General features: G+C 38.3%; 1 protein-coding gene across 1 annotated transcript in view; it reads right to left on the bottom strand.

Annotated features, from left to right (window-relative positions):
• The window catches only part of LOC126471507 (uncharacterized), a 334,590-nt gene that overhangs the window by 171,542 nt on the left and 137,137 nt on the right, over positions 1 to 25,911 (bottom strand). The window contains exon 5 of the mRNA XM_050099728.1: positions 24,918 to 25,003. Coding sequence (XP_049955685.1) covers positions 24,977 to 25,003 — 27 coding nt within the window. The 3' untranslated portion in view covers positions 24,918 to 24,976. The remainder of the gene's footprint in view (positions 1 to 24,917; positions 25,004 to 25,911) is intronic.

The following is a 25,911-nucleotide window of genomic DNA, read 5'->3' as shown; positions in this document are numbered from 1 at the left end:
AGGCAGTGTGACTGCAGGAGCATACAGCAAAAACTCTACACAAAAGATGGTCCAGCACTTCTCAGAGCTTACAGTCAAAAATTATCAGGCAAGGTGTCCATATTATGCAAATTAACGTAGGATTAACAAGTGACAAATGCAGTTACCAAAGCAAATTAGATGATGAGCATGCCATCAGTATTATAGCTCTATAGGAAATGCATTTAGGTGATAATTCAGCAGCTACATGCAAGATTACGCAATATAAAGCAATATCAATACTCCTCTCAATTGTTAGGTACTACCACAATAAATGAAAAAAGAAACAGCTCTTGGATTATGCTGGCTTAAGCTGTCAGAAAATTAGTGATGTAGAAGTAATTAGGATAAAACTCAAAGGCCTGGTTATTACATCAGTCCACAAATCACCTAACGGAAAGTGTCTGACACTAGTCTTACACACAGCAACTAGACAGCACGTATATGTTTAAGATTTTAATTCCAAAACACAACCCGGAGATACTTAAATAGAGACCAAAGTAGAGAACCATTGTTCAAATGGATCAATACACAAGAAATTATCTAAGTTTGATGCCAAGGAATTTAAAACGTTTTGGGCAGGCAAATGGAAACTGATACAAAACCTGACCCATCCATCTTTTCCACTGATGAGAACAAATTACCACTGAATCACTCAATAGTAGTACTGAAACATTTTTCAAGGAGTGTACATTGGCTCACAAAAGTTATCATTGGTGCTGAAATATCAGTTACAAAATACATTGATAAACCCACATGGAAATTTGAAAAAGCTAACTTGATACAATACACCCAGGAAGTGGAGAGCAACCCGCACTGGACACCTCAAAAGGCAGAACATTGGGAATTATTGTAGATGTAGCTAAATGGAATATCTGAAGGGAAGTAACAAAATAATGTGTACTAGGACGGGACAAACCTGCCCAAGTCCTCTACAAAGGATACGAAGGGTCTAAATAATGTTTTGATAACATTTTGCATTTAAAAATATTTGTGTGTATAAATTGTTCATGTTGATGTAAATTTGACAATTTAAGAAATGGTCATGCTTAGGAACAATGTAAGAAATAGGTGTTATGTAAAAGCCAGTGTGCTTTTGTTTGAAACGAAAATAGCTGTGGGGAGTGGAAAAGGTGCGAAAGGCGAATTGGCGTGCTACCTTGAGCAAGTGTGGGAAGTAAGTCACACAGTCTGTAGGCAGCAGTGATTGAGGTAACTCCTTTGTGGAGCAGAAGCTTTGCCTGCAAATTTTCATAAAAATGCCTTGATTGAAGACTGCAAACAGCTTACAGCATAGCTGCGAGTTGTTGAGCTACTGTATGTAAAACTGGATGAAGCCAAGAAGAGAAATTGAGCCCATACAGCAAGAAACTTGCAGGCCATAGTGTGGGTAGTGTAGCCGTCATAACTGTTCGCCACACCCAAGCCTACAGCCACCAGATAAGATTTTTTTCTATTTTTACCTTTGTACAGCATGAACCATTAATTTAAACTGTGATTTAATAATCATTCTTGAACTTTACGGAAACTGGCTCACCCTGTCATCTCATCCTAATCATACATCTGTATAGGGTTCCTTCCTGGTGTTTGATTGATCCGAGTGTCCTGTTTTACAGACTTATGAAGTGCCAAGTTAATATAAAGAGGAACCATTTAAATTGCTTTAGTGTAAATAATAAAAATGTTTTCTTAACTATTGCAAAGTGTTATAGTTTGCTTACATAAAATTCAATCAGAGTGAAGCCAAGTTACTAGAACCTGTTAGATGGCTATACAGAATTAGTTCAAAGAATAATAGCTTTTGAAAGTAAATTCCACCAAGAAAGAGGTTTTCTTTAAGTGAAATGTTCAGTTAAAATGTGTGTGCTTTAGTGTCTAAGTTTTTAAGTTTCTTGATTATGGAAAGTGCTTTTCTAAAGTTTGTTCCCCCCATCCCCGGCTAATTTTTTTTACCTTCCTTGAAGTTATCTACTGGGCTTTTTCTTTTTTTAAAACATAATGTATAAAGATGTAGCCCAAAATTGTTTAAGTGGGGTAATTTATTTGAAGAGCCAAACTAAACAGTAGCAAGAAAGTAGGCAAAATTCACATTTCTGCTTCTCCAATACTTCACTATTTCATTGCCAGGATAGGTTGGTGACCATTAAGTACATGTTTTAAACCACTAAATGAACTTGGAAATGAGTTGTCCTAGCTTCAGTATATTATCATTCATACTGTGTTTCTATCTAGCCACTGGGTAAGATCTTTGGAAAAGAAGTGAATAGTCCAATTTACTTATCCATTAGACACAACACATGGTAAATCCTGTAAGAAGGATAACTCTATTGATTATCTTTTCCTATAAACAGGACTATCCTTCCATAGTGTATTTTATTTGGAAACTAAACTAAATTTTAGTAAGAGGGTTATACATGGCAACATAGAGACAGGGTTTCTGTTATTTACATAAAAGCATACTAATATCATAATGGTAGTGTTATAAGGTCCTATTAATGTGTGGTCATGACATTTGTTAAATGTCTCACCACATTCCTATTGAAACTATTTACTCTTCTTGTAAATAATACCTATGACAATTTTATACAAATGTCCACTAAGACTTTGCTCGTCAACTTCCATTTAGGTAACAGTGATCTTTTAGATGTATTTAAATCAGTACTGTTAAGAAATACTGACTAGCTTTATTTTCAGGAATCTCAATTTTAAGTTATACATACTGTTATCCTCCAATATGAATCATTGGCCGATTCTTCGTCTTTGACAGGTTCAGCATGCCTGCAATGCAAAACATTATCTTTTGTATTAACAGATGAAATCCAATTTTTTAAATTTAATAAATGCTTATACAAACATAAAGTTTCTTCAAGAAATGTATTTCTGACAACTTCCTGTCACAGATAATTTTCACTGAATGTTGCAACCCAGTTATATTGCTGATGAGAAGCAAATGTTGATCTTTTCCCTCTCTTCCTTCACCATCTCCTGTTTTGTTCACCTTGACATATTTCTACCAAAAAGACTACCCCAATGGATCCACTGCTTATATTTAACACACAGCAAATATTTCCTTAACACAGGATGTGCATTGACAAGCTTGAATTAATCAGAAAAATATAAACAGATACTAACCATTCCACAGCTCTTACAAAATACTTGCATTAAGTAATCATCAAAGCTACTTTTTGTACAGCAAGAGGACTAACAGTCAAAATGGTGCTACATGCTACAGGCAGTGCAATACCATTTATTTTACTCATTGCTACAGCAATAAATGTACTTATAAAAATATTCAGACTTAGACTATAATCAAATACAAAGAGAGAAAATATTCTAACTAAAGAGATATAGCAGCCATAGGCAGAAACAAATAAAAAAACTGATACTAATCTTAGCTTTGAGGACCAAAAGTTTCTTCATCTGGAAAATGTAAAAAGAGAAATGAGACTGTTCAAGAAATAAGGATGAAAATTTAGGATCTTGAGTCAAGGAAGATGAATGGTTAAATGAATGAAAAAACTAGACTGGACATGATGAAATTCAGTTGCAAAAGAGCAGCAGATGATGTAATTTTAAATGCTGAGAAATAAGATCTCTTCAAGAGGAGCCACCAAAAGCTCAAATAAGTGAAGAACAAGCTGAAAATACCGGTAAATGGGCTAAAATGGCGGTAAATAGATAAACGAAACAGAAAGATAGTGCTGAAGAACAGGCAACCAAACAACAACAACAACAATAATAATAACAGCACATTGTAGCAATATATAACAGCAGTTCCACAACATCTGGAGGAAGATTTTCCACTAACAGAACAATAAATTCATGAAGTCATCAAATCATTCCAAAACTTCAAAGCAACAAATGAAGACTCCACTACAGCAAAATTATTGAAATAGTCAGAACACACAAATGATCTACAACTGCTGTTTGAGAACATTTGGAAAGCTGAAGAGATTATTGAAAGCATTAATCCACAGCTATGAAAAAAAGGGGACACACAAAATGTCAACAACTGCAGAGATGCCTGACTTCTGCCAGTGGTATACAAAATATTATCAAAAATTCTCTGGACAGAGTTGTAGAAACTTTAGACAAATAACTGGGAGAATCTCAAGGAGCTCTAGAAAGGGAAGACCCTGCACAGAACAGATGTTTATTAGAAAATTGATAATTCTCCACAGACTGTTAATCACCAAACCAATAATAGTATCATGTATTGGTTTCAAGAAAACATTTGATTTGGTAGGCAGAGAAATTATGGGTAAAATCATCAAAGAATTTTGTGTTAAAGCAAACATAATCCTCAAAACACTAGCAAATAGGAAGACTGAAGCTAAATTTATGGGAGAAGTATCTCAACCATTTGAAATAAAAACTGGTGTTAGACAAGGGGACAGTTTATCACCTTTACTGTAACACTACATTCTAAAAAAAATAGAAAGTTATTGGAATTTGGAGAAAAAAAAAATCACAAAATTGAACCAATAATTTTAGGACAAAAAACAAATGGAATTAAGGTAAACTACCTGGCTTCTACAGATGATTCTGATATACTTTCAAAAAATCTGACAGACAGTTATTAAAAGAAATCTTTTGGAAGAAATAGCAAAGAGAGCTGGTCCCAAAATTTCAGCCGAAAAAACAACATTGATGACAATTTCAAACAATGCATCAACATTCTTAGAAAAACAAAAATGTAAAATAGCATTAGTAAGTAAATTTAAATATATTGGACAAACTGTACAACAAAATGGACTAGAAGAATTAACAGTAGATGCAAGAGTCAGCAAACTGGAGAGAGCAAATCGTTTGACAAAGGATATTTACAACAAGAAATGTACAACTAAAAAAAACAAATTTAAACACTATCCCACAGTGGTATGACCAGGATGTTTACATGGATGAGGATGCCTAATGATGAACTATAAGCTGGACAGAACAGAGGTTCCTCAAAGGAGCATTATTAGAAAATAATGGTTGCAATACAAGCTACAGATGGCTGGAAAATGAGAAGTAATGAGGAGATCTACAAAAATTTTGAGAAAATATCAGAAGTAATGGCTAAAAGAAGATTAATCTTTTTTTAGAGACCTCTACTGAATGAGTAGTTCTGGAAGAAGGAATCAATGATAGCATGGATTACAGAAATAAGAAAGAAACAACATCAAACAATCAGAAATAATAGAAAGAAACCTTTTTACAGATAAAATACTGAATTTAAAAGGATCATCACCTCTCCAAGATCAAAATTAATTTCATCCCTCTCAATAAGACTGTGAAAACCGGAAATAAATTTCATAAATATGATATTGCGAAGCTCAAAATCAATCAAAACGTATTGGAACAATGCCACCAGTAACTGACAGTTGAATCCCATAAACGGGCAGACATTGCCTCCATGATCCAACAAGCAGCTAATACTACAATCCTGACAGCTAAAAAGAGGAATCATACATGGTGGAATGAGGTTTGTGGTGAGGTGGTGGCCCAAACAGCAAGTGCATGGAAATAGTGGAACTCTACCAGGAGACTTGCTTTTGATGTATTCCATGAAGTTCAAAAATATGCAGCCAGAACTCTACGAAGGGCTAAGAAACTGCATGAGAAACAGCAGTTTGAACAGATCGATCAGCGTTTCCAGAAAAAGAATGTCAGAGACTTCTATCAGACGTTCAAATCGAATTTGAAAGGATACCAAGTCCCTAGTTTTTGTTTTAGAGACGAAAATGGAAAGCTCAGTGTTGTGTACATAGTTCCGCGTATTCAGTGCGTACACAAATTTCCCACTAGAGTGTGCCCCGCTAAGCACAACAGCGCAGACGCAACACTCGTCCATCTCCGCACTACAAGATGGCGCTGCCATAGAGACAGACCAAATTCTGCTTCCGCCGATTCGCGTATTAATATGTAACGCAGCCAATGAGATTGCTGCTAACATAGAACACTTTCTCCTCGCGCATCACACTCGCGCAGTGATACATGAACGTGCAAGGTATTATAACGAGTGTAAAGACCTTCGATCAGTCAGTCTGCATTTGTTTGCACCACTCTGCATTAGTCTGTACCAGTCTGCATTAGTCTGTACCAGTCTGCATGAGTTCTACAATTGTCTGTGCCAGTCCATAGACAAGATCCAGTCTGCACCTAATAAGATTACCATATTCCTGTACATAGCCATGAAGATAAATGTATAGACAATTTTGTCAAGTATCCGAGATATATGTGAGAATAAGATTAATGTATCAATACCAAAGGAACTTCAGATTGTCAATTGTAAATAACATCCAGAACCAAGTTAAGTAATTTTTATATTTGTTATTATTTTAATAAATGTGTGGGAAAATTAATCAAGTTCTGTTTAAAGTTGGTCACCGTCAATCTGCTACTCGAAGCGTGCAAGTGGCATTTCTATCGTCTGACCTAATGGCAGAAGATAAACATGCCATGATAAGACCATGAGACATATTGCTGACACTCGCTTACTTCATTAGAGCAACAAGTCAAATAATCTAATGGTGTGTGTACTGAAGGTCTTACAGTATGCACACCACACTCGGAATGACCAACAAAGAGAACTGCAAGATAATGTCTCGTTACTTTGAAAACCTACTTAATTGTGATGAACCGAAAGAAAGATTCCCTGTATGTGCCCCAATCCACAAACTACCCCTCATCTCCATCTAGTAAAGAGGAGACCAAAGAGATCATCAACAACTTTAAGAATAATAAGGCAGCTGGAGAGGATTCAATAGTGGTGGAACTACTGAAGCTGGCAAATAATGAAACTCTAGATATACTAGTCCAACTTTTTGAGGAGATCTGGAGAGCTGGGATGATACCAACTGAATGGCAATCAGCTTTAATCCATCGTATACACAAAAAAGGTGATAAATAGAATGTCAATAACTATAAGGGTACCTCATTAGTATCTGTTCCATATAAGATTCTCTCCAAAGTGATACAGAATAGAATAGAAGATCATTGTAACCAACTGATTGGGGACTATCAAGCTGGTTTCCCAAAGGGCGATTCTTGCGCAGAACAGATCTTTAACCTGAAGAACATCATCAGGTACAAAAAAAATTGGAAAAATAACTATGTCATGTTTGTTGATTTTTAGAAAGTATATGACTCCATCGACTGACAGGCATTAATGAATATTTTGGAAAAGTTTGGGGTGGATAATACATCAAGAAAGCTGATCAAACAAACTCTTACTAACACAGTGTCAAAAATTAAATTTATGGGTGAGGTATCTGAACCCTTTACAATCAGAACAGACATAAGACGAGGAGATGGACTATCCCTCTCCTTTTCAATTGTGTCTTGGAAAAGGTCATTCAAGAGTGGAGAAAGTTATTAGCCCAAGGAGAAACAAATGAAGAGTGGTTCAGACTTGGTCCTAAGAACAAAGGGGTGTGCATTGACTGCTTAGATTTTGCGGCTGACCTGGCCATTTTTGCTAACAACATAGAGTCAGCAGTCAACAAGATAAATAGGCTGTCAGAAATTGCTGAAAAAAGTTAGACTCCAGATCTCTATTCAAAAGACAAAATATATGACGAAGATCTGTGATGGACCTGAATGGATGATAACCAACCTGGAAAAAATCGGATGAGTTAAGAATTTCAGGTATCTCGGTGAAGACATCCACCAGGAGAATGGATTAAAAGAAGAAGCAATTGTCGGGATGAGGAAGTTAGACCAAGCATACCGACTGACAAAGAATACTTATAACAAAAAGTCTATGAGTATATGGGCCAAGTTCCAACATTATAATACAGTTGTAAAACCTGAGGGCTTATAAGAATCCAAAACTTTTACGACGAATAGACAAGGTCAAGCTGAGCGGCTGGAAAAGCGTGAGTGTAGGATATTAAGGAAAATCCTAAGGTAATAGATGGGTCGATGGACAATGGCGAATGAGAGCAAATGAGGACTCGTGCAGCAAGACAGAACCTATCACAGCATCCATTACGAAGAAATGATTGTTGTTTTATGGTCATCTCATGAAAATGGACGGTGATCGACTAACAAAAAGAATATGGAGTTTCATCCTATCTAAGAAAACGAGGCTGAGATGGTTCAAAGAATGTGAAAAAGATCTTAAGCAGATTGGTATCTCAGAGAGAAATTCCTGAAAGGAACAAATTTAGAAGATTGGTGACCAACTGCCAAGGTTTTAACATGGCATCAACATCCGAAAGACAGTGAGGACCATTATCTGAAGAGCATAAAAAGGCACTTCTTGGAGGGGCTCAGAAGATACTGGCAGGAAGTCACAGCTGGAGCAAGAACAAGACCTGGACACTAGAGTGAAGTCGGTTGTTACCACGCAGTCCGTAGAGACTCACCTCGATAAAATAAATAAATAAATAAAAATAAAAGGCTTTCAATGCAGAAGAAATAGGGGATTGAGAACAACACGAATAGAATAAAGGGGGAAAAACATGAGGAGGAGATGGACGAGTACTGGAAAAACAGGAGACGACAAGGGAAGAAGAAGAAGTGAAGTTATTACATGACGAGAGATGGTGATTGGATTTGATTTGATTCAGTTTTCATTACATACACCGAAAAAATGAGATGATTCTCGAGGATGTGGAACATGTCAGAATGTATAACACAAAACATTTTAATATAATGAATACTACCCTGATCATTTGTCACGAGATTGTCAAAATAGGTGAATACAATACAATAAACTGGAAAAGCTAATATTTACAGAATTAATACGCTGTCAGAATGAAACATTGTTATGCACTATTAATAAATTTATCATACACAAAATACCTAATATTGACTGTTGCAACCAAGTGCTGTCAAAACTTAAATCTAACATATTTTTACTTAAGCTGGCCTAACACTCTCTGTTAGGATATTCATCTATACAGTAGAAGGCATTGCCTATCAAAGAGTCATTCAAACTCTGTTTAAACTGTGCTTTATCTGAAACCAAGTTTTTAATGGTTGCTGGTAATTTATTGAAAATGTGTGTTCCTGAATATTGGACCCCCTTTTGGACCAACATAAGTGATTTTAGGTCTTTATGTAGATTTTTCTTATTCCTAGTATTGATAATATGTATTGAGCTATTTGTTGGAAATATAGATATATAACTTGCAACAAATTTCATTAAGGAGTAAGTATACTGAGAAGCAATGGTTGGAATTCAAAGTTCCTCGAATAGGTTCTACACGATGTTCTTCAAAGACTGGTCCCAGATACTCCATTGCACCATTCACCGAACCTGATAACCCCGAGCCGTCAGTAACAAAAATTAAGTCTTGCTTAAGAGATTTACAACACTACATGCACTTGTTACCAAAGTCTCATTTACTTTTAGAGCTATCTGTTCCACTTCCTTTTTGGCCCCACTTCTCTCTGTCTTCACTATATCCCATACAGTTCTTATTTTGTTGCCCGATACAATTATCTTTTTCTCTTAATAAAGCTACTTCGATTTCTGGATTACTTGATTCAATATTTTGCAGTATTCTTTGTAATGCATTACAATTCTAATATCACAAATGTTCCTAGATAGTAGATACAGTCTCCTTTTTGCCCCACATGATATCTTTATTCCTTGTGTAATCCATGGTTTATCTTTTGACTTCTGTGTGATCTGAGTTACCTTTAGGGGAAAACAATTTTCAAAAGAGGAGGTAACTTTATTAATAAATGCTTTGTATTTTCCATTTGAGTCAGGTAAATATCTCTCCAGTTCATGTCTTTGAGCAATTTCCTGGATTCCTCAATTTCTGGCTTATTCATTATCCTCCTGTACTCAGATTTAATATTTTTTTATCCTGACAAGTTTCAACATTTAACACAAGATGCTGCATGTCGTGATCAGATAGTCCATTTACTATTGGTTTTGTGATATGATGTTTTTCCCCTAGATTTGTTCATAAAGATATTATCAATAGCAGTCTCAGAGCATTTACATATCCTAGCTGCAAAGTTCACAATAGGAACTAAATTGAATGATAGTGTTAAAAACACCAGCAACCACTATTTCCCCTTCTTTTGTTTTTTACACAAGCTATTCCTTTCGCTTTGTGAAATGAAGCACTGCCTAGTTCCAAAACACAGGACTACTATGACAAGGTGAAATGTTCTCAGAGTGCTACATGTATGATAGTAAATGTAATCAGCACTATAGTTGTTTGCTGAGTAGTTATGCTGTGTGTGTTTCATTCAATCAGATGAAATGGAATAAAATCATCAATTTATTTATTTGGGCTCTTTATCACCAAGATACATTCAATGTTGGTTGAGGTTTATCTTTTGAATTCACTCCAGTGTAGGTTGTCAAAATTTTATCAGTTGTCAAAGTACTTGTAACACAGTTTCCGAATTTACTGCCATCCAGGAAAGTATCGCACTCAAATTATTCTCAGAGACTGAGAGCTGGCTGAAACTGAGAGTAGAAAGATCTGACATATTTAGTGATTAATGGAATATATATCAGAAAGGCAGGTTAGACACTGTAGGAGAGGGAGTGTCCATTGTCTCTATTGAGGTCAAAGCTGATTGTGACAGTGAAGTTATCTGGTTGCGTATAACAAGTCTATGTGAAATCACGTTAATTAATGGATAATCAGCCACCCAGTTCTGCTACGACAGTTTTGGAGCCATTCACAGAAAGTCTACATACAGTAGCATGTAAATACCTAGATCATGCAATACTAGTTGTAGGTGAATTTAGCCTACTGAGTATAGATGGTAGCCTATGGCTTCATTGCAGAGGGTGCAGTCAATCTTGTGAAGCACCTTTGAATGTGGTTTTCGAAAATTGTCTTGAGCACCTAGTTTGGCACACCACATGCAATGGAAATATCTTAGACCTTGTAGTTACAAACAGGCCAGATATCATCAATGACTTCAGCATAGAGATGGGGATTAATAATCATGATAACATCATAACAACTAAGGTTTCAAAAATTAATAAATCAGTCAAGAAGGCTAGGAAAATGTTCATGCCAGAAAGAGCAGATAAGCAGATGTTAGCATCTTACTTAGACAGAACTGACATCACTTAGTTCCATTAAGATGGATGTAGAGAGATTATGGTCAAAGCTTAAACAGATCGTGAATTGCACTCTCAACAAGTCTGTACCTAGTAAACAAATTAAGGATGCAAAAGAGCCACTGCGGTTTAACAATGAAATTTGGAAATTACTGAGGAAGGAAAAGCTACTGCACTCTTGGTTCAAAAGAGAATGCCAAATGGCAACAAGGAAAGGTTACTACCACTGCCATACCTCAGCAAAAGATCTGGCTGAGAAGCAGGGGAAATTATTGTCCTATGTAAAATCACTAAGTGAGTCAAAGGTTTCCATCAAGTCACTTGACCAGTCTGGTGTGGCAGTAGGAGATAAATGTTTTAAATTTTGCATTTAAGAAATCATTCATGCAAGAGAGTCATATAAACATACCGTCATTTGACAATAGCACAAAGACACCTAACAACAATCACCACAAGAGGCCAGCGCTAGCACAAGTTGTTCACATGATATTCGTTGGACTGTTGCCTGTAAACCCGTGCCATGTCAGTGCTCTTGGAAGAGAGCTGTGGCAGTGACACGGCTCTGTTGTTGTTCCTGTGCAGTGATCTGCAAAGACGCGACGGTACGGGATGGGGGGGTCGGGTCGAGATCCAAGCAGTGATTAAATACTTCATAAAGAAAGGTATGAAAGCGAAGGACATTCATGTTGATTTCCAGAATACACCAGGGGACTCTGCTCCTTTGTCTTCAACTGTTGCCAAGTGGATAAATGAATTTAAATTTGGTCAGGAGAGCTTAGATGATGAACATCCATGAATAGGTCAGCCAAGATGTGTCACTACTCTAGAAATCATTGCAAAAGTGCGCATAATGATCAAGGAGGATCACCAATTTAGAGTGCATGAAATTGCTCACGCTTGCCAGATGTCATCTGAAAGGTATTCACAAGATGGGTGCCGCGACTCTTGACGCTGTGTCAAAAACGCATTAGAATGGACATATCACAACAATGTTTGGCCTGTTTTAGGAGAAACAAACAAGATCTTTTGTGCTGGTTTGTGACCACAAGGAAACTTTGGTTTACTACTATACCCCAGAGACAAAGCAACAATCAAGGCAGTGGAAACATGCTGAATCTCCACCGCCAAACTCCTTCAGCGGGGAAGGACATGGCGACAGTGTTCTGGCATGCGCCACCAAATTCCTTCAGCGGGGAAGAGCATGGCATCAGTGTTCTGGGATGAGAAGGGGATTCTGTTTGTACATTATCTCCCCACTGGGCAAACAATTACTGGAGAATACTATGCTAACCTTCTGGACAAATTGCAACAAATGATATGCGAAAAAGGCCAGGTTTAATAAGGAAGAAAGTCATCTAGCATCAAGCAAATGCACGCTCGCATGCATGTACCATCGCCATGGTAAAATTACACAAACTAAGGTATGAATTGTTGCCACACGTGCCTCTTCCCTAAACTGAAAATTTTTCTTTGTGGATGAAGATTCACTTAAATGAAGAATTGATAGCCTGAGTTGACAACTATTTTATAGGCCTGGAGGAAAATCATTGTCGAGATGGGATCAAGGTATTGGAACACTGTTGGACCAAGTGAATTAATCTACAAGCAGGGTACACTGAAAAACAAAAAAGTTTCAGTGACATAAGTACTTTTTTTCTATTCTGTTTCAAGAACTTTTCAAACCACCCTCATAAGCATCCCTGACGCCTGAAATAATTAAAAACAAATAAGTCGCCAGTTGCAGATGGAATCTCAATTTGGTTTTACAAAGAGTGCTATATGGCACTGGACCCTTACTTAGCTTGTATTTATTGTGAATCTCTCACCCAGAAGAAAGACCTAAGCAACTGGGGAAAAAAATACAGAGGCGTCTCCTGTATATACGAAGGGCGAAAGAACAGACCCGCGAAATTACAGACCAATACCCGTAACATCAGTTTGCTGCAGAATTCTTGAACATATTCTGGGTTTGAATCTAATCAGTTTCATAGAGACCAATAAGTTTATGTCCACAAATCAGTACAAAGCATCGCTCATGGGCAACTCAGCATGCCCTTTTGTCATACAACGTCTGTTCAAAAAATTCCAGAACTTTGTCCAAAAAATTTTCTATGCTTATCTTTTAATTACTATGGACTGTCTCCTTCGAAATACTCTCCTCCACAATTGATACACTGCTCCCAATATCATTTCCACTTCCAGGAGCAGTCTTGACACACCTCTTGCTGGGTCGCATAAAGTGCCGTCTGCGAATTTTCTTTTATCTCATCTACCATTGCAAAACTTCATCCTTTTCAACTTTGGAAATAAAAAGAAGTCTGCAGGGGTGATACTATTCTCGCAAGGAACATCTCATTCTCATTTGTGAGATCCAAAAAGTTTTTTTGGTCTTGACTCATGAGCCGTGGAATGAACTTGGCGGCAACACAATGCATTCCAAGATGCTGTGTCATTTCATAACATGATCCAATTGAAATGTTACATTCTTCTACAATCTCTCAGACAGTGAATCTTCGACTGCCACACACAATTTCTTTGACGTTCCTGTCACAAGTGTCATCAGGGGACATCTAAGAGAGTCCTGAACAAGGAACATTTTTGACTTTTGTAAAGCCATTTTAAAACGTGTGAATAATACATAACACTAAGTATGGCTTAAGCACTCATCGCTATAGGCTCCCTGCATCATTTGGTGTGTCTGTGTAAAGGTTTTCTTGAGCTTCACGCAAAATTTAATGCAGATGCCTTACTCCTCTAACTTTGTCATCACAAAATTCACAAACCCAGATTCCATATTTCTTGATTTCCGAGAAGCATTTGACATAGTGCCTCACTGCAGACTTTTAACAAAGGTACAAGCACATGGAATAGGTTCCCAGACATGTGAGTGGCTCAAGGACTTCTGAAGTAATAGAACCCACTACATTATCCTGACGGTGAGTGTCCATCAGTGACTAGGGTATCATTAGGATCATTCCAGGGATGTGTGATAGGAGCGCTATTACTCATATTTTCTATGTGCATAACTGATCTGATGGACAAAGTGGACAGTAATCTGTGGTTGTTTGCTGATGATGTTGTGGTGTATGGAAGGTGTCATCGTTGAGTGATTTAGGAGGATAAAAGATGACTTGGGCAAAGTTCCCAGTTGGTGTGATAAATGACAGCCAACCCTAAATGTAGAAAAATATAAGTTACTGCAGATGAGTTGGAAAAACTAATCCATAATGCCAGAATCCAGCATTAGTAGTGTCATGAAAGAAGTCACATTGTTTCAATATCTGGACATAACGTTGCAATGTGATATGAAATGGAACAAACTTGTGAGGGTCATGGTAGGGAGGGCGAATAATCATCTTTCATTTGTTGGGTGGATTTTACTACAGTGTGGCTCAGCTGTGATGGACATCACATATAGGATGCTAGTGTCTGGGATCCACAAGGGGTCGAATTAAAGCAGACATTGAGGTAATTCAGAGGCAGGATACTAGATTTGTTAACAGTAGGTTGAAACAACAACATACAAGTATTATGGAGATGTTTCTGGAACTAAAATGGGAATCCCTGGAGGGATTTTGAGGAACACTGTGCTGACTGCAGAACAATTCTGTTTGCACCAACATACATTATGTGTAAGGACCACGAAGATAAGAGACGACAAATTAGGACTCATAGAGAGGCATATAGACATTCACTTTTTCCTCACTCGATTGGCAGATGGAATGGGAAAGGAACTGACTACAGTTGAAATAAAATTACTTGATAGTTGGCACTTCAAATGCCAATAAGAGTAGTCAGCGTCACACTTGAACTGTCTGCTGTTGCCAAACTCCACCAGAATTGGCCAGTCACTTCCAATTCCTGGTTCAGCATTCTTTCTTCATGTATTTGTATCCCGAATTACGAGCCCGACACTTTTATTATGTATTTCATGACACGCGATAGCTACACCAAAAACAACACACATTAACAATGCTAATGAAAGACACTCATTTCATTCATAGCACTAACCAAACACTACCGAATAACTCAGCACAAGGTGTAATTCAGTATCATACATATAGTTATCATATTCACAGAGATCATCTTACATTAGATAAGCTTTTCACTACACTGTGTGAAACTGAAATTTTTAAGGTTGCAATTCATAGTTGCAACTGGGTCACTACATTCACATATATAAATACTTCATGCAGTGCTGTGGCATAGCACAATGGTTGGCAGATTAATCTAATGTGTAACATGTCGTAGGTTTGAATCTCATCAATGTAGCAAAATTTTTATTTCTAAATCCAACCAAAAGAGTGTGATTATTATTTTCATTCAATTAATTGGTTTAAATGTATTTTTTTATTTTTAATACTTTGCTGCATCATTTTTCATCATTGTTTTGACTGTTCTATTTGGTCTTATTTTTCTTCCTGTCATTATTTCTTCATTTGGAATCTGCCTCAGTCATCTATAATCCACGAACAAGTGCCCACATGGACTGTTCACTGTTTTCTAACATGGCAGCATGTGCAGCTAGAATAAGGATAGTTACAGGTAACAAATCACATGGAGAAATTTCAATTTGCTTTCAGCCCTGAAATTGAGTTTTTGTTGTCTTGAGTTTACCCTTAAGCGTTAGCTTTAATCGCCATGAACAAAGCGATCATGATATTAGTACTGCTGCAGACTGTTGACCACAATTTTCTCGGCTGGGTTAGGACACAAGTTTACAGTCAGGGATACAAAACGGGTCGTCTGCCCCAGTTCAGTCACTGATCACATTAAATCAATAGTCGACAGAGTATCCAACATTTCTGACATACCTTGCACCAGCCACTAGAAAAATTGCTCTGTGTTAAACGTTTAACATAATTTGTGAAGTGAGCCGCTTGTTTGTTCTCACCTGTAACCAAACGGTTGCTGGTACCCAATGTGGCAACATTGTTGCAGCAAGTGATTGATGTCAACTATCAAGTAATTTTATTCAGACTATTGTAGTGAGACAGTGTACCTTCTGCCATGCACCATATGGTGGCTAGTGGAGTATGTATGTAGATGTGGAATCAGTCTTTCCTTCTCATCCCATCTGGAAAGTTCTCCCTGATCAGCAGTTCTGGGTAACTTTCTCAAAATCTACCCTTTTCCTAGACCTATCCTTCACCCCTCTTCCTTCCACTTCAACCCTTCTGCCTGAAGAATGAGCTACTGGCTCTGAAAGCTTGCCTAATTATAATCTTCTTTTATGTGTGTGTTCTGCCGCCACTTAGCGAGTCGATTGTTTATCTATCCAATTCAATTATCATGTAATCAAAAGCTGCATTTAACACACCAAGTCTCTTTTACCAATCACTTTTAATATGTCCTACAGAATGTACTGTCTATCCTGTCCTTTTTTGAGATTACTGTTTTGTTGTACTTTTCTACAGGCATCATCTTACTTATTAGGAGTCAGTTCCTTCATGTTGTTGTTGTTGTGGTCTTCAGTCCTGAGACTGGTTTGATGCAGCTCTCCATGCTACTCTATCCTGTGTAAGCTTCTTCATCTCCCAGTACCTACTGCAACCTACATCCTTCTGAATCTGCTTAGTGTATTCATCTCTTGGTCTCCCTCTACGATTTTTACCCTCCACGCTGCCCTCCAATGCTAAATTTGTGATCCCTTGATGCCTCAAAACATGTCCTACCAACCGATCTCTTCTTCTAGTCAAGTTGTAGAGCTGCATGTACTCGGGAAAAATTACGGCTGTAGTTTCCCCTTGCTTTCAGCCGTTCGCAGTACCAGCACAGCAAGGCCGTTTTGGTTAATGTTACAAGGCCAGATCAGTCAATCATCCAGACTGTTGCCCCTGCAACTACTGAAAAGGCTGCTGCCCCTCTTCAGGAACCACATGTTTGTCTGGCCTCTCAACAGATACCCCTCCGTTGTGGTTGGACCTACGGTATGGCCATCTGTATCGCTGAGGCACGCAAGCCTCCCCACCAATGGCAAGGTCCATGGTTCATGGGGGGAGTTCCTTCATAGTCAACAGTTAAGGAATGGGTGGCTGAATTCATATGTAGCATATGTCTCTGTAAGATGACTCATGAACAACTTCCTAGAATTACAATCAAATATGAAAATGCTGAGAAAGAACACAGTGTGATATTGCAAGATCAGTAATTAAAAAGATGTGCAAAACAGTTGATGCCGTGGCCGTACCAGAAAGTGAGTGGCATGTCTGTTGAAGCCTGACTACAACCTAATGTGAAAAACAATTTGGGACAATCTGACACACAACTGATTCTATGCACCAATCTGTTCCCTTGGATGAGAGATGACCGAAATGAAACAGCAGTTGCACAAAAATAGCCAAGGTGACTTCATCGGAGAGAAAGAGTGGTCATTGTTTTCTAGGATGCAAAAGGGATTTGTATTTTAGATTAGCTTGCAAGACTGAAACAATACCTCACAAATACTATGCAAGTATTCTGACTCAACTGGATGAAAAAATATGGAGCCAAGACCCAGGGGGAAAAAAAAAGTTTATCGTCAGTGAAATGCATATGGTCACAAAGGCACTTTCACAATAGGAAAACTGGGAGTTTCAAGTGTGAAGTCTTCAAATATCTATTCCATTCTCCAATTTTTTCACATTCTGACTTTAGCTTCTTCTTCTTTTCTTTTTGTATGAATGATTCGCTTAAGACTACATGCGTCACAGCTCAAAACCGTTTTGTGAGTCAACAACTGGATATGTTTTCACTGCTCTGTCTCTTGTAACTCCGTTGGACATGGAGGTAGCAAATGAGGATGTAGGATGTCCATGACATACTGCTGTGCTGTCAGAGTGACCTGAAGTCATATCCGATGCTGCCCCATACGCCCTCTCCCTATGTCGTTGTCATACTCACTGACAACTGTCATCGCGGGTCTTGCAGAATGTGACTCACTGCTGATCACATGACAGGTGCAGGTGTGAAAGTGTTACTATGTGCTCGGTGTACATTACAGCAATTCTCCCATGGGCTCGTCAGACACGGTAAACTGGAAGCTTCCTGACAAGCACACCGCCCTTACGTTCCCAAGCAGTCCAACATGGGGCCACTACCACATCTGAATGTCTCACAAATCTGCATATTGCATAATTCAATCAGCCTGGCAAATGGAGACACACAACTAGGCCCCTTCGAATTATGTTACGTGCTGATAATGCTGTCTCACAGAAGTACAGGGCATCTGTATCCTTCACAGGGATCACTCAACATCTTACACTCTTCACATCTCTTATAGCTCCTACCATTCTTGGTAACAATCCGAGACACAAACAAAGCTAATGCAAACCGGTGGCCTTTGTATCCATTTCAGAGAGTTGCGACTCTCATAATTTACCACTGGTATGCACACTCGAGAAACTACGTTGCTTCAGGGAGCTTCCCTTTTTTTTCTTCAAGCAGTTTAGTTCTTTGAATCCATTTTTCTTGTAGCTCAGAATAATTATTTTATTGTGTAGCAAACTTACAGACTAGCATTCTGGTCTGAGCTGTCGGAGTTGGCGGTCATGTGTGTGTGAGGTGTGCTTGCTTGTGTGAATGAATGGTGTGTATTTCTATTTCTTTTTCTGATGAAGGTTGTGACCAAAAGCTTATGTGTAAGTGTCTTAACTGTGCCTGTCTGCATTTTAACGTGCCATCTTTATGGTAATTAGCACTCTATCTTTTCCTACACTGCTGATATTCCAACCTGGAGTTTCCATTGTTTGAACTTACGGTCTACTGTTTTATGTTGCAGTGCACTTCTACAAGTGTAATACACAAATGTTGCCTTAGGAAAGAGTCACAATAACATCCATGTCTACCGTTTGCTATTTTTTACGAAATAGCATGTCACACTCGAAATTTAACTTAGCCAATGAAATAAGTTTGAAGATTTATTGTGTGTAAAAGACACGAGGGCCCACTGTGTGGGAAATGTGGGAAGTTCTGTGCAGAGACGGAGTTACCCACAGACGTGGTAAGTCTGGGGAGCTATACGGGTGTTAAAACATCGCCACCTGCTGGGATGAGGGGCCACTTACTCTGTGGTGGCGCTGTGCCAGCAACGAGCTCGACCCATTGATTAGCACCACAGATGACAATGAGCAACCAGCTGCTTCTCTGTGCAGAGATATAAAATTTATCGATTTTGGACATCGGGTGACAATCTGTCACATGGAGAACAATGTTTACTCTGGCAATTTTAACACTAATCTAGTGTTCTGCAACATATTAATGTGAAATGTTGTCTATGATGTTGAAGAGTGTAAGTTAAACTGATATCTGAGAATTTGTTGTTTTTGTGGCATTATCTGGAAAATGACCTCTCATGCAGCTCCAAGCATAAATGTCAAGTGAAGAAGAATAATTAGCACAGCACACTGGAACTGAGTAGGGATCCGGTTTACTGCGCGGCCACTAAATTAGCATATCATGAGTACACCAGAAGAGACGCTGTACACACTTGCATATACTACATACACAAGTACAAGCATCGATCAAGCTACTGCGAAACTGCACTTTGTGTGACTCATCACTACATCAGAATACTGTAAATGTGGTGATTCCAATTTCTTAAGGTCTCTTCCTGTTTGTTTTCATCAGTAGGATCTTATTTTTCAAGTATGTGGGAATCCAATGAGCTGCCTGTTTGGATACATTCTTTCTGTATGTCCCACAAGTTGGATTCCTTGGAGACACATTGTAACAAGAGCTTTTAGGAATTTACCTGGAGATTTCACACTGGGTTCAGTGTGATGTATCCCATCCTTTATTCTTGGACCTAAGGTTTTTACTACAATTTTACATTCTTCTAATTCAGTTTGCTGTTTTCATGTCTTGTGTTGGACAAAGAGTCTCTCCCATGCATAAAGAAATACTAATTTGATCACTGTTGTACAATGTTAGATTTTAGAGTTCCAGGAAAAATACTTTTAGTTAACTGAGAGACAGTTTGTACTTTCTGAAGTCTGGATTCTATGGCCTTCTTTTCATTATGATATTCAGTGGTCTTTTTCACCAAATTATTTAAACTATTTAAGACCGAATACAATGTCATTGCCTATATAAGTTCACCCAGTGCCATTTTGGTATCAGTCAATAATTTTTTCTCCAGGTGAAATTAGTAGTCCAATTTTCCTAGCTTGCTCCCTTAATATTTCAAATTGCTTTAGCACATCAGTGATGTTTTTGTCAATTAGTATTATGTCATCGGTATAGGTTACACAATATAATTCTATCTTTAAGTTTACGTTCTAGTCAGTGTAATAGTGCACCTGCTCTTCTCCATTATCTTACAAATTTTCTTAGGGGCATAGTTGAATAGCAATGTGATATGCCATCCCATTTTCATATTCTTATGTCTGTCTTAAATTACACTGCTTGAAAAAAAGTGAGACACTCAGAAGATGGGGAGAAAACAAATTGAAACGTAGCTAATTTAGAGGGTATGTGATGTTATTTCAGTGATAACAAAACAGAGTCAAATCTACACAGAACTTATCAGTTTGAGCCCACTTATCAATACAGCAATGCACCCTGTCTGGCCTGGACAGTGCGTGAGGATGTCGTAAAGCTGCTGCATACCCTCCTGAGAAAGGTTATCCACAACTGTTGTAACTGGACATTGCAATCATGGATACAGGCAGTGGGATGGAGTTGACGTCCATGTTAGTCCCATAATGTTCTATCGGGGACAGATATGGGGATTTTGCTGGCCACAGGAGTATATCAACATCACACAGACAATTTAAAGAGACACATACTACATGTGGACAAGCAGTGGCCTGTTGAAAAATAGCACCACAATACTATTACACACTGTTGTACCATTAGAGTTCCCTCGGCCATTACAAGCCATGACCTGAAGTCATACCCAATGGCTCCCCACACCATGGGACTCCTTTGTGACCCCCCCCCCCCCCCAAAAAAGTGGAAGAATGGGACCTCTCCCCATCTCCCCGGGTCACTGTCAAACTTCTCCACGATAGTCATTTGGAGCAGTGCAGGACTGGGACTCATCAGTGAACATAATGTGACGCCATTCATTAGCAGTCCGTACTTCTTGATCATGGCACCACTTCACATGCAGTCATTTGCTTGGGTGTTAATGGCAGCCTATGCACAGGACGGCAATTCCATAGTCTGGCTGCTCCTAGCTGTATGACACAGCATGTTGCAAGGAGTCTATTACAGTGAACTCCTGTTTATCCGAAATGATCAGGACAGTGGCTGGTTCCGATAACGAAAATTCCAGATAAATCAAAGTCTCCCTGTTTTCACATGCGAACACTCCAAATTGTGTCAATATTGCAAAATACGATCGTAAAACGTGCGTAGGGTATGTAAAACGTTACTGATATGGTTGCAAATAACCCTGCACTTTTTTACTGAAAAAATTGTGTTGACATGTTAAAAAGGCACCAAACTATGATTGAAAACTCAAAGTTTTTAAATGCTGTATAACAAAGCTCGTTTATTTTGCATTCTTACAGAAAAAAATCTCCCTTATTTGGCAGCAGGAAAAAACAGGAGTTTTAATTTTATTACCTACTCTTTTGAATAAAAAATAAACTACTGAACAAAATTATGAAACAAATCTAGAGATTACTCAAAGGAATGAAAAGTCTGTCCAGAGGAACTTTCAAGAAAAGTAAAAAAAAAAAAAAAAAAAACTTTTTAAGTTATGGACATAGAAGTTCTAGGATGCTTCATTAGAGTTTATTTTTTGGTAACGAAGTCATGAATGTCTTTTTTTCTTTTGTTTTTTTGCTTGAGAAACTATTGCTGCAACAATACATCTCCAACGTTGAAATCAAACTATTTCAGGATAAATCGTCTCCTCCTGTTGGCTGATGTACTCCAGGGCAGTTTGGATCACTTCATAACAGAATGTGTGAGGAATATTTTTCTCTGATTCATCATCAGAAACATAGTCTTCTAACGCTTTATGATCGGTCACAATTTGGACGATTTCATCCTCAGTCACATGAAAAAATGCCATTTTCTATCCACTCTTCAATGTCTTCGAAGTGTGTGTCTTTACAACCAGCTTCTCCCGTAAATTCACCAAAATTATGTCAGCTTGAGTTTCGGTGTTGCCTCCTCCTTCTCACCACTTAGGTTGCCTTACGATCTAAGAGTTTTTTCCAAGACCTAACAAGAGGAACTGGAGGAATTAGATTCCAAGCTTCAGCAATCAATGAATGACACTTAAAACATCGATTTTTTTAAGAGCTTCCACAAAATCATCTGCAGCATCAATCACATCTATTAAGTATTCCAGCATCTTGTGTCTGTAATGTTTTTCCATCGCCTCAAGAATACCTTGGTCCATCGGTTGACATAGAGATGTGACATTTTGTGGGAGAAATACAACTTTGATATCCCCATCTTGCAGATCACCTGGGTGAGAAGGAGCATTGTCCACAAGAAGTAGCGCTTTTCAAGGAAGTCCTTTTCCTTCCATGTAATTTACTACACCTGGAACAAACTCTGCCTGGAACCACTCTCTGAAGATGGCACTGTTCATACATGCCATAAGACTGATTCGTGTACCTCAGTGGCAAAGCTGGTTGGTTGGTGTCTAAATGCTCTTGGTGTTTTGGATTTGCCAATTAAAGTAAGACACAGTTTATGATTGTCAGTGGCATTACTGCAAGCAAGGACAGTAAATCTTTCTTTGATTTTTTTGTATCCGGAAGCCATTTCTTCTTCTTTAGAGGCAAGGGTTTTCGTTGGCAGCATTTTGTAATTCAACCCAGTTTCATCACATTTGTAAAGTTGATTGCCAGTATAACCTCCTTTGTCAATGATTGTGTGCAGTTTCTTCTTAAAATCAGCATAGCAGCTTCATCCCCAGATAATGATTTGGCACTGATGGCAATTTCATGGATGCCATGCTGCTTCTTGAAACGATCCTGCCGGCCATTACTTCCGAGGAATTCTTGCTTCTTTCCTTCTATCAGCTCATTAGCTCATTTTGACAAATTAGAGGACCTGAAACTGACACACCTTTGGCTCTTATTTATTCGTGCCACAAAAATAATGCCTCTTCTAACTGAGGATGTGCACCTTTTCTCATTGTTTTTCAAGATTTCACTGCACTGCCCAATGCTTGGATGGAACAAAATTTTTCAATTCCTGATCGATTTGTCTTCCGATCAGTAATTGTACTCCTACTCTGCAGCAACTTTTGTGGGTGGCTCACCAGCATCAATTCTCTGCAAAGTGTGAAGCTCTTTTTCTAACAAGATCACATTCATTTTATGTTTCGTGCCCGTAGTCACATTCAGTGTTCTTTTTACAGACACTCGACTGAGTCCTTTATGGTTTTTGGCCCCTTTTATCTCTGGACACTTTAAGGCACATAGTGGGAGCACAAAACCTCAAATCAGAAACACACAGATGCACAACTTGACAACACTCGAGATGCACTAGACAAACTTTTGATTTTTGAAACCAGGCTGTGGCAGCCATCAAATGAAAGCATTTGATACATCTATGCCATTTCCTCTGTTCTACCCAAGCCCACGTGGCAACACAACAGGGTGTTGTACATTCACTGTTAAACACTCAGCTTTGATGTACCGACAACAAGTGGAAAGTGTTAGGCGGCGCACTCTAATTGTCGGTTTCGACAGGGCTACGTTGTGCTGCATAGAACAATACTGTATGTACTGTACTTCCAAGGAGTTCCAATAGATGGCAGTGGCATGAAACCATGCAATATGAATAAGAAACACACTAGAGCTTCAACCAACACATGCACGAATTGACGATACTTGGACTTTTGACACGCACCAGTGCACTGATTAGCAGTGGATTGCCAAAAAACACCAGCAAATGCTTGGCTCCAGGTGCACGCAAATTGAAACTTGTCAAGTGTCAATCTAGCTAGCCAAAAGTGTAGCTGCACGAGAGTTTACTGTACTTGTTCTCAGATGGCAGTCACAGACGTGAACAGGTTACAATGTACTCAGTACACTACACAGTGATGCTCCCTTGTAGTGGTCTGATGTAGTCAACTGGAAGATTGATGATGAGTATGCCCTTACTTTCCAACATCAGGCCACTGTCAGATCCAAATACTCCAAAAATACAGATGTTGCAAGGTTTAACCAGGCGACCAAATAGACATCCACAATGGGGTTTCTTTCAAACTCTCATCAGATAATGCTGTCTCACACCAATATGCAGCACCTTCATATCCTCCAGAGTGATGATTCAACATCTGACGCTATTCACATCCCTTATATACCACATGATGCTTGCTAAACAGCAATAAAAACAAAGAACACTAATGAATAATGAAGGAAAAGACGGACTGTTACTTACCATAAAGAAGATACCTTAGGCTGCAGATGGGAAGAATTAAAAGACACTTACATAAAGCTTTCAGCCACAGCCTTCATCAGTAAGTAGTAATCTGTCTTTTCCAACATTGTTGATATTCCTACTGGAGTTTCCATTGTTTCAAGGACACTGATGCTTTTCTGTGAGTGTTTCCTTTATAATGTTTTCTGCATTTTAGCTTTTTTTAAAAAAAGAAAAAAAAGAAAGAAAGAAAGAAAAAAAAAGATTTGTTGCTGGAAAACTTCTGAAGTCCAATAAAGGAGTTACAACAGCCATATATGGTTATCTGGTGGACCTTGCAGAACCAAATTCTAGGGCTGAAATATACTGTTGACCAATGGGCATCAATCAGAATGAATACTAAATAAAAAATTAAATACAAGTTTACACAAAAAACACAGGTTCTATCACTGTTGCTTTTCATTCTATTTTGTTCTTATGTTTGCTATGACTTGTTAAGCAGAAATTTTCTTTCTATGTATAGAGTTACATTTGCTGTTAGGTATCTTACCTCCATGTTGTTTCTTCTTTCTTCTCACTGCTGCCCCAATCATGGCAAGCAAGTCATCCTCACTGCATTTGCTTCGTATTGCATCTCTGAAACAACAGTTAAAACACCCGTTAAACAGTACCAGGCAATTACCACACAGTGAAATGTTGGTACACTAAAAAGGAAGAAAAACTTTGCAGAAATCTTCAACAGTAATCTTGTAGTCTGCAGTAGGCAACAGCAGGATAACAAACCCACTGGACAAGAATGGGAAAGTCATGATAGAAGTTACTTTTATTTTTATAAATAAACAGGTATCTTACACAAATGCTCAAGAGTATACATAGGATCTCGGGCTGAAGAGGTGGAGCAGAAACTGACATTAGTTTTGTTGAAGAGGGAGTACTGGAACACAGCACAATTTCTTGCAAAATGAAGCCAAATTTATTGATAAACTCTTAATTAATTGCCAAGCTCACTAATGTGACCATTTTACAATAGGTACTTACTGCTTGGAGTATATGTGACTTTTCAGGCTTGCCTGATAGATCTGTTGCAAAAACACTTTGGGTTCCCCACCAGATAACATTATGCAAGTCCCTCCCTCAATATTTCAGTGACACAACGTTTTGGCATCTTCAGGTGGTGGTGATTTCCACCATCACAACTGCAAGATGCAACTGGCAATTTCCACGTGACAGCTTTGAAATTTATCATGTGGATGACTATGACCATCATATTTAGAATTCAGAGGATTTCATAGAATACCTGAAGATGCTTAAACTAGAACTTTCAGATCTTTTAGTTAGCTCAAATGTTATACCATTACTTACAAAAGTGCCCCTGCAGCCCTCATTAGAGGTTATTAGCAGCAAGTTTGAGAAAGAAATTGTGGTGCTGTTTAAACATGTGCATACCTCATCCTATTTCTTATGTAACACCAACTACTTTGATCAAGTGGACAGTGTTCCCATGGGAGATCCTCTATTTCCCTTAGTAAATATCCAACATTCCT

Source organism: Schistocerca serialis, chromosome 3 (assembly GCF_023864345.2).
Source record: "Schistocerca serialis cubense isolate TAMUIC-IGC-003099 chromosome 3, iqSchSeri2.2, whole genome shotgun sequence".
Taxonomy (NCBI): Eukaryota; Metazoa; Arthropoda; class Insecta; order Orthoptera; family Acrididae; genus Schistocerca; species Schistocerca serialis.
Note: the sequence above shows the minus strand (reverse complement) of the source record. Positions and strands in the feature narration are given on the sequence as shown.